Here is a 9,955-nt window from a genome sequence, read left to right on the forward strand (position 1 = left end):
TTAAAAGAAATATATATAATTTTTTTAAACCTGATAAGACATATAGGTAATTTTCTTAAATCTTAGGAGAAACATGTGTATATTTTTTAAAAGGAGGAAAGATAAGTGTAATTTAATCAAAAATATGTTTAAGTACATGTAATGTAATAATTTCATAAATACATAAAAAAATATAAATATAAAAAAATATAGTATATTTGTTAACTAATATGGTGAGACATAATTGACAAATAACTTTATCCTTTAATTATGTGGTAAAAAAATAATCTTTCACTCTCAAGCCAAAAATATCCCAAGGTAAAAAATAATAACATCATATATTTGTAAGAAAAAATTGTGTATAAGTTAAATTCAGATTAAATTAGATCAATTTTTAGAATAAAATCCCAATCAGATTCAATTTAATAAAAAAATCAGTTTCAGATTTTTTTTATTTTCAATTTTTTAAATCTTTTTTTTTAATTTTTATTAGATTAGATTATTGTACATACTATCACATAAAAAAGGGAAATAAAAAATCATGGTAATTTCATTTTCTTTCTCCTTCCGTGCCCATTACTTCTTTGTTTGGCTTTTGAAGTTTGAACAGTATTTGCCTATTTGGTTTGCCGCTCCAAATCCCAATACACTCACTGTTGGTGACTCATAAAGGCACCGTCTTTGGATTCTCTTCCACTTCGTCTCTGCGACGCAAAAATGGGTCGAAAACGAGCTTCCAAAAACAGCGACAGGGTTCAAGCGTTGGTACGTGGAAGCTACGATCATGTCTCTGGACTATTCTTATGCTTCTCTATTCATCACGCTTTTCTCTAATGATCATTGATTTTCTGTTTTCCTTTTGTTGAACGTTTCGAAAGTTTCTCTGTATCTGTGTCATGCTTGTTTGCTTGCTTGGTTTCACTGTGTTCCTATTATCGCTGTATTTTTATGGGAAATTTTTTATTTTTTTTATTTTTATAGCCTTTGGTGTTGGCTGCATGCATACACTTAAGGCTTTGGTTGGGTAAGGGTTTTATATTTTTGAATAGATGGATGGATATTGGTGAAATCGTGTGATTAGGAGGAAAAATGTAAGCTTGCAATATGTACTTGATTGCATTTGTGGGTGTGATATGCCAAGTTTATCACTTTTTGTACTTTCTACGGTGAAAAGTTGATTTTTTTCTCTTTACCTTTTCGAGAAAAAATATTTTATGGTCTAATATCACCACGGGTTCATGGTTCTGGTCAATCTTCACATGTCTTAAGAAAAATAGTTAATAAAATTTGTTAGGGTGTCACTGTGATAACTAACAGATGATGGTGATCATACAATAATTTCTCCCTTTTGGAGGCTGTTTCCAAAGAAACGTTATCAACTACAGGGTGTTCTTTTAGGTGCATGTGTGTCAAGACAAGTGTTTGATGTTATTTTAACTTTCATCGTGCGTATTTTACAAGTATGTTATTTGCTCACCACTGAATTTTTTTATTTTTGTTGAAGCCTACTGTTGTGGAACCACAGCCTTCCAATGGAAACATACAACTGCCAAGGGCACTAGAATCTCAGCTTGAAATCCCACTCCCTGGGCTTACCTCACCGAAGCATCCAAATTTGTTGGTGGGTAGAGCGGAAATGCGTCATGCAAAAAGCCCGGCGCAGGAGCAAGTGAACCAAGACCATGGGCATCAAAAGAAGCCTCCTACACCTGCTAAGAAAAAAATCAAATTCTGTGGTGCATCTGTGAGGCGATCAGAACGCATTAAAAGTTCAGTTGTCAATCACCCTAACACCAATTGTTACATTGAAGTCGTTGAGGATTTAACTGTTAGTGATGGTGAGAAAGATGAAGCAGATACTCAACTGGAGCAGGTATTGTTGGCAGAGCCAGAGATGGAGTTCGAGCTGCCGCTGGAGCACGAGCACGAGTCCGAGCCAGAGCTGGCAGATAATTTGGGAGAGAAGAAGAGTTGGAAAGAAAAAGTTGACTGTGCCTTGCAAAGAATAGAAGCTCTTGATAAGACAGTAGAATTGTTGAAATCCAAGGTATTTTACAAGTTTGTATTCAAGACTCCGTGTGGTTGTTATTTTTCCTGTGATTTGTTGCTTGTCTCATTGATTTACATGCTGAACATGTAACAGGTAGATGAGAATATTGCCTTTTGTGAAGCCCCGTCTATGGCATCTATAAGTTACAAGAGCATGTATATTGACTCACAGAAGAAGGTTTTATTTTTTTCCAATTTAATTTTCTAATACATCTTTTAAGCTTTATCCTCTTTGTTTTTGGTATGATATTCATCTATATTTTTTTATGTTGTTTATTGCCTCACATATATATGCAGATTGAAGCTTTAACAGTTGAAAATCAACGACTAAATGGAAAGCTGGAAAATGCTCTTGGCAAAATTGAAGCGGTATGTTTCAACATTAATATTCCTCCTCCATTTTGATTCTTATTATGGCATAAGGCCTTTTTATTCGATATCATAATCTATCTCTGGCAAAACTCCTGTTTTTCCTCTTCTTTATCATTGGTTATCATTATTGTTGATCATTTGAAGAAATATCTTTTTACACGAACGATTATCTTGTGTTTCTTTCATTAAACTGTTGCCTCTAGTTTTGGATCAAGAACCCTACTTGAGATGGATAAACATTTCGCAAAATGGTTCTTGTGGTTGCGACAACAATACAATGATTTCTTTTTGTCCTGTAATGTACCTCTGACTAACTATCCTTGATGACTCTACATTGTAGTACGAAAAAGAGATCCGTGTTTTAGTGGATGTATTGGATAAAACGAAGGATGCTGTTAAGGATACTATGATTACAAATGTGGCAAAAACTATAGAAGCCGCTGTTAATGTATCAACTCAAGCAATGCAAATCCACAATGCGTGCTCTGCTTCTGCAGTTAAGAGAAAGAGAAATGAAAACTGAAGTAGGAAGCTAATGCTGCACGACTTATTCTTATGTATTGTAAAAAGTAGACACTTGACACCTAATGTGCTTGACCAGCTGACCTTGAGCCTGTGGTGCTTTTTAACCTTTTTTGCATGGATTTCTGCTTGTTAATGTGGTCATTTTAAATTCTCTGATTTTCATGTGTCTCTAGTTTTACCTGATGGTGCATAAAATTCATACATTCTGTTTTTGCGTTTTGTTTTTGTAGTATTGTTAAGTATTAATAGGAGAAAGAAATAGTTAGGCTTTAATGTTTTAAATCCTTAGATATGTTATGATAAATGGTTGTTCTGTCATCGTTGCTATGTCACTCTCTAGATAAGAAGCAGAACGCGCCATCACCTACAGCCCTTACCACTAGATCCCTCATGCTTTTCTTGACATAAGGTTATTGCTAAATCTGAACCACCTCCATCTTGTTTATAACTCAATGATGATCTAGCCCAAGGTTTATGGGGTGGTGTAAAATGTAAATATGCCAAAATTAGTCGAGTTCTTTGGGCTCAAGTTTACCTAAGTATGGATAAATAGAAGGTGAAAAAAAATGGCAGCATGTATGGAGCACATGTCGCTGCTGAGCATGTCTGTTCACCATCCGGGAATTAAGAGTGCCCGAAGAAGTGCGTTTTTGGTTCAATATGTTTGCGTGGAATAATTATTTAAGAGTTCAACACCTATATATTGAGTTTTACACCTTGATTCAATTATAAATTAAAAATTATTGTATGAATTATTTTAAGATAATTATTTAAAAAGTCAACAAATTTATCATATATTATAGATTATGATTGGATGATAGTAAAAAATTTATTATTATTTAATTGTCCATTTTTAATTCTTTATAGGAATATCTTTTCAATTAGGAAACTTTTATTAAAATCAAGGTGTGGAAGTATCGGTAACATTAAATGCTATTCTTTTTTTTTTAAAAAAAAAAAGAAAAATCACTCTTGAATCCTTAACTAAACCTATTTTGGAAAACAGTAAAAATAGAAAGCCATCAATTTAATTCCTAAAATTAGCATTGCCAATCAATTTAGTATTTAATGTATTGAAAAACGAAAATTGTCCTTTTTTTAATAGAATAAGCAGTTTTGTTTTACTTTTCTAATATATTTGTATACATATAAAAAAAAATAGACAATGGCATGAGTGTGTTGCAACAATTCACAATGCCAAATTTTGTTACCTTTACCTTCTCTCTTCAGCAAGCTTTTCCTCTTCACCTTCTTCAATGAAATCAATGCTCTCTTCATCCACAAGAGAATTGAAGAATTTTTATACCATATCAGAAATTTGAGAGGTAAAGCATGATATAGGCTTAAAGTGGCCACACATAATAGAGTCCAAAGCATGAAGGGAATATACACATGTTTATCCTATCAATCGGTTTATATACCAATCCAGAAACAACCATTTGCTGCCTAACTAACAGTTCCATTTGTTTCTTGCTGTCAAGTGACTACTCAGGTATTTACAATTCACAAACCACTTATGATTATGTGATAATTCATTTGCCATCACTTTTAAATAAAGAAGAACCCCCCCATATGCCAAACTCGAAGAAGTCCTCAAAACCAAAAAAACAAAGAACATATTTATGTAAATAGTTATATTTATTAGCTAGAGAAGGATGTTGGATTCATATTCCTTAATTTCAATTATCACATTATTACAAGCATAAATGTATTATTTATGAACAGTGATGGACACTATATTATATTAGATGAGAAAAGAATTTATTTTTGGCGGAAATAAGAGGAATTTTAGCAGCAGCATCATTACAAGGGGTGTTATGATGGTGCCTAATATTATAGTTTTCTCCTCACCATCAAGTGAAACACAAAACTTGCTGATATCGTTCATGGGTGTTTTTGGTTCTCCATTCTGAGTTTACTCTTCTCCATCATCAATCGAAGCAGAAAACTTGCAGATATGGTTCCTGCGTGTGTGTGTTGGTTCTCCATTTTCGTCTTCGTCGCCATCTCCATCCCTTGTCTCTTCTGGAATTGTTGGCGGCGGAGACGAGAAGTCTAAGTACATTCCCTGAAGAGCATGCTCATATGACTCATCAGAGAGATCTTGTGAGGCAAGTTGGTGGTACTCCACAAGCTGATGAAGACATTGATTTTCTCTGACCAGATTTGCATTTTCATTGGCCAGTCTGGACTTCTCAGCAAGAAGTGCTTCCAGCTGAAGCCTCACCTGCAGCCACCAAAGCCCCCACCCACAAAGATTAGTTTGTGCTATATCTAACACATTTTCTAATATTAGTTAAATTTATTGAAAACTACAAAATCACAAGTCACGTTCATTAAATAAGAAGAACCATAATTCAATAAATTTCAACCAAACGTGTGTGTGTTTTAGAATGTGTTGCCTAATTAATCATAGCAATGGCATGGTTTATAAGATAATTCCCTTTACCAGATCATCTTCTTCAGGTCTAACTCCTTTTGCAAATCCATCACGCAGTCTCCTGTTCTCCTCTTCAAGTAAACCACACCTTTCTTGCATAAAACAGAGATCTGATTTAATGGACTTCAATTCTCTTGCTAGTGAGGCCGCTTTCGTTGCCATTGAAACTGCAAGCTGGAATGTGCAAATAAATAACAATTAGCATGAAACTTCATCAAACCAACTCACTAATAGTTAGTAGAAAGAAACACCTACATTTTTAGCTTTCTTGATGTTCGTATCCATCATTTTTTTCCCATTCTCCTCCTTTTGTGAGTCAACAGCATTCTCTTCAGAGACATCATTAGGGTCAAATTTCCTTTTCATTCCTTGCTTTGACTCCTCCTCCTCTTTCTGTTTCTCCCCCGAATCCTCTTTGTTTTCCACCTTATCATATTTGCTGTGGAATATGTCAGTTAATGTGGGTGGATTCGCCAATTCCCTAGCACCCTGGAAAAAAAAACAGCTAGAATTTTAATAACAAGGGGTCTTCATTTAATTGTAGTAATCTTTAAAACCTACAGTAACAAAAATCATCAAATGTCACATCTATTAAATTCAAAATTCGATTTAACTGGGCTAGCAAACTCTAAAATCCAATCAACATTAAGTTAGTCAAAACCAATGAAATTAGAGTCAGATATTTTATATTTTTAAGTAATATCTCATATTCAAGTCCTACTTCACAAAACCAATAAATACTTAAATCAAAAGAAACTATATTTGTCCAAATTAGTAGTTGTAGACATACATGAAGGGCATTGTCCAAATTATTGGACAACAGAGAGAGTGTGTGGGCAACTGAGTCAAACCCTCTCATCAGCAACATAGAATCTTCCTTCAACCGGTTGTTGCCTTGTTCATTCTATACATGTAAAAAAGAAATAAAACAAATTAGACTAAGTAATTAATCTAAAATCTTGGCGAATCAATTCAAAATTGAAAGGAAAAAAAAAAATTGATTGTACAAGGTAGTAGCGGAGGACACTAACCGTAGGAGAGTGAGTTGAGGTTTCGGATTGACGAGCATCGAGGAGCGCGTCGATCCTGCTCCTGAGAGTGCTCCAGAAACGTTTATCAGAGGAAGGGCTGAAAAGAGGAGAAGAAAAATAACCCATCACGCGCATCCCCTCCTGTCACCACAAAAAAAAAAAAAAAAAAACACTTCAGATAATATAAAGAAAAAAAAAGACAATTAGCCACGTTTAAGGTTAAGAGAGGCAAGAAACCTGGCTGTTGTTGTGGAGGTCGAGAGGAGAAGGCGGTGTCTCCAACGAGGTTGTCATTCGATCGCGTTATGGCAGTGCTTGGAAGGGAAGAGAAAGAGAGAAAGAGAGAAAGGTAAGGAAGCTTTGCTTAGCTTAACGGCTAGTTTGAAAAAGGTTCTTTGAAAAGGGTAATACGAGGATTTTATTTAAATAGATAGATGGGTCTATAGTTCACGTTAACGTTCGGAAATGTTAGCTTCTTTGGAGTTTTTAATGCGAAGATTAAAACTTAAAAGCGTGACAGCTTTCAACGCGCGGGGCCTATATGTTTTTTGACTTCCCCACACAGTAATTAATGTTTATTAGATTGGCTTTAGATTGGTAAGTAATTAATGATTTAATCTAAAAGTGTAGTTTAGTTTACTTCCCATTTTTGGGAGTATGTAAAGAACAGAGAATTAATATATAATGTACTAAGCTTTTTTTATGATTGATAATGTGATAATCTTAATGTAATAGAAAAAGAAAGAAACATTTAAAAAGAAAAAACAGAAAAAAAAGTCATAAATATAATTTGATCTTTAATTAAACTACTTCTTTTCTTTCTTTTTATGTATCTATTTTAAAAGATAATAAATAAATTAATAAATGTTATTAATGTTTTTTATATTAAAACATTTTAATTTCCTGATATGATATTTATTATTTTTCTTATTTATAATAAATGTATACGTTTTTTTAAAAAATAAATTTAAATAAATAACAATTTTTTTCTCATTGCATCATTAAAAAAAAATTGGTTCAAAGGGATGGATAATAAATGCCTCATAACCATTTTTTAACATGCGGTTTGATTTCATCTGAGTTGATTTCAATATAATATCGATTTCAAACTAAATCAAATTGATCTTTTTTGCATATTGATTTGGTTTAATATAGTGAATTTTTTTAAAATTTTATTTACTTTTATATGGCTTTCAAATTTATTTTCAACTTGATAATAATTAATCTAATAATTAATTGAGTCATAGTCAATCCATAAAATGACATTTACAAATCCATGGTAACAAAGATAGAAAGGCCACGGTTGTGATGATAATTACATTACAAACCTCTCATTAAAAAAAAGGACAATAAAAATATCCAGTCAATTATGAATATATTGAACGTCATAGATTCATAATTTAATATAACTAAAATACTCAACACATATAAAATCACATTTACTATTATTATGAAAATTTCAAAATAATGTTACAAATTATAAATCAATATAAGTATATTAAATTTTTAAAACTAAAATCTGGTTGGTGTTTTCAAGGCTTTCGAAACTTAACTAAAAATCACCCCTTAAATAATCAAATTTAGTTTTAAGTTGTTGGCATAAAAGTATTGTCACATATACTGAACACATTTTTATCGTTTTAGGCATATCTTAGTCGTGTTTAACTAAAAGCTTATTTTGTGAGTTATCTTTTGGGCTTCACTTAAATTAACAATATTGAGAAGAAAAAAAACAGCAATGTAAAATAGGTATTTTAGAATAGAAATTAAAAACACTTTAAGATTCATTGTTGATGGTTTTCTTTTTGGGGGGCAACAATACTTCTCTTCTTCATCTGTCTATTGTCTTCATGTGTTTCTGCGCTTCTCTTAAAGCTTATGCAATGATCATTTTCATGGAAGACTAAAGGCTTTTGAGAGTTTATATGATTGACAAAAACCGTCTAAGTTATTTATAATTAAAATTAATAATTATTGTAAATATAAAAATTAATAATCATTGATGAATTAACAAATGATAAAGACTTCCGAAAATTTTCAACAATTAACGATAACTAAACCTTTAATAAATTCCATTAAATTTTTTCCACTAATTTATCAACAAGTTGACCGTTGATAAATTTGGTCGTCCAATATAGATCAATTTATTGAAAGTTGGAGTATCAGATGACTTTTAATTATCCTCAATAGCTTTTAACAGTCAGTTAAAAAAATTAGTGGTAATTGTAATTGCTTATAAGTGTTTTTTCATAAATTTAACAATTTTGCATTTAAATTTCTATTAGAAAATACTTTTACTCAAACCATAACTCATAAGGGAGATGCTAGGTGCACCCAGCAATATTGCTGGTGCACCCAGCAACTTTTATGAATGGACAATTTTGCCCTTTAATAAAAAATTATAAAAAGCGCCCCCCTCTCCGGAAGAAAGTTTTCTGCTGCTGCTCATTCCTTCCGCGAAGCTTCTTCTCCCTTCTCCGCGAACTGCTTCTTCTTCTCCGGCAAGGCAAGCGCGAACCTCGTCTTCTTCTTCTCCGCGAACGAGGTTAGTCTCCCTAACTCCCCTTTGCTTGTATGATACAACATTGTTATAGCTTGTAGCAGTGGAACCTTAGGATAGTTACCTTAGGATAGTAACCTTAGGGTAGAAGACGAGAGGAGAGGACGCCGGAAAAAATGGGGAAAGGAGGCTGACGGCGGAGACTTCCGGAAGACCCGTTAGGGGTTCTTCCGGAAGTTCCGGAAGAACATTTTCCGGAAAGTTTCCGGAAGAAGGGTTCTTCCGGAAGTAACCAAACGTCTTCCGGAAGAACACTTCTTCCGGAAGACTCCCGGAAAAACCTCTTCCGGGAACTTTCCGGAAGAAGTGGTTCATCCGGAAGAATTCCGGAAGACGCGCACTTCCGGAAGAAGTTTCAAATTTCCGGAAGACCTTTCCAGAAGAACCCCTTCTTCCGGAAGGTTTCCGGAAGAACCACTTCTTCCGGAAATGGTTTTTTTTTTTGTGTTTTTTTTTTAAATTTTTTTAAACAGAAATTGTTTTGTTTTTTTTTTAAATGAATTATTTTATTTATTTTGGTTATTTTGTTTTTTAGATTTTATGAAAAATGAAGTTTGGGTTTTTGATGTCATATTTTTTTTATAATTTAAATTGTGTATTTTTACTAAATATTAATTTGTAAATTAATTTTTTTTATAAAAGTAGTTGTGTTTGTTTTTGTTTATTGTTTATTTTTTTAAATTAGTGTTTTTTCTTTAAAAATGAAGTTGTCTATTTTTATAATTAAAGTTGTGTGTTTTGGAAGTTTTATAAAAATACTAACTTTTTATAATTAATTAGTTTATTTTATTATAAATGAAGTATTTTATTTACTAAAAAAATTGTGGATGTTTACTAAATAATTTTTTTTTAGATTAGTTGTTTAATTTTTTTAAAAAATTAAGTTGTGGATGTTTAGTAATGAATTATTTTTATATTAGTTGTGTTTTGTTTTTATAAATGAAGTTGTTTATTTTTTTTAAAAAAAAAATTAACTTGTTGATGTTTACTAACTAATTT

The 9,955-nt window shown here is 32.3% G+C and overlaps 2 protein-coding genes across 3 annotated transcripts; one reads left to right on the forward strand and one right to left on the reverse strand.

Annotated features, from left to right (window-relative positions):
• The first annotated feature begins 559 nt into the window (after window positions 1-559).
• Window positions 560-3,093, forward strand: LOC114399455. 2 transcript variants are annotated; one of them, XM_028361650.1, is made up of 5 exons: window positions 560-765; window positions 1,484-2,026; window positions 2,123-2,206; window positions 2,326-2,397; window positions 2,741-3,093. In XM_028361650.1, exons 1-5 carry the CDS (start codon window positions 697-699, stop codon window positions 2,921-2,923), a joined length of 951 nt encoding a protein of 316 aa, XP_028217451.1. In that variant the 5' UTR covers window positions 560-696; the 3' UTR covers window positions 2,924-3,093. The 2 variants fall into 2 exon arrangements, with proteins under 2 accessions (XP_028217451.1, XP_028217452.1); XM_028361651.1 differs by having other exon boundaries at window positions 562-744.
• Window positions 3,094-4,544: 1,451 nt separating this feature from the next.
• LOC114399359 lies at window positions 4,545-6,690 on the reverse strand. The gene is made up of 6 exons (XM_028361547.1): window positions 6,634-6,690; window positions 6,397-6,537; window positions 6,156-6,269; window positions 5,621-5,854; window positions 5,375-5,539; window positions 4,545-5,152 (listed from the first exon to the last, which is right to left on the reverse strand). Exons 1-6 carry the CDS (start codon window positions 6,688-6,690, stop codon window positions 4,841-4,843), a joined length of 1,023 nt encoding a protein of 340 aa, XP_028217348.1. The 3' UTR covers window positions 4,545-4,840.
• Window positions 6,691-9,955: the final 3,265 nt, after the last annotated feature.

Source organism: Glycine soja, chromosome 19 (genome assembly GCF_004193775.1).
Source record: "Glycine soja cultivar W05 chromosome 19, ASM419377v2, whole genome shotgun sequence".
In the NCBI taxonomy this organism is placed as follows: Eukaryota; Viridiplantae; Streptophyta; class Magnoliopsida; order Fabales; family Fabaceae; genus Glycine; species Glycine soja.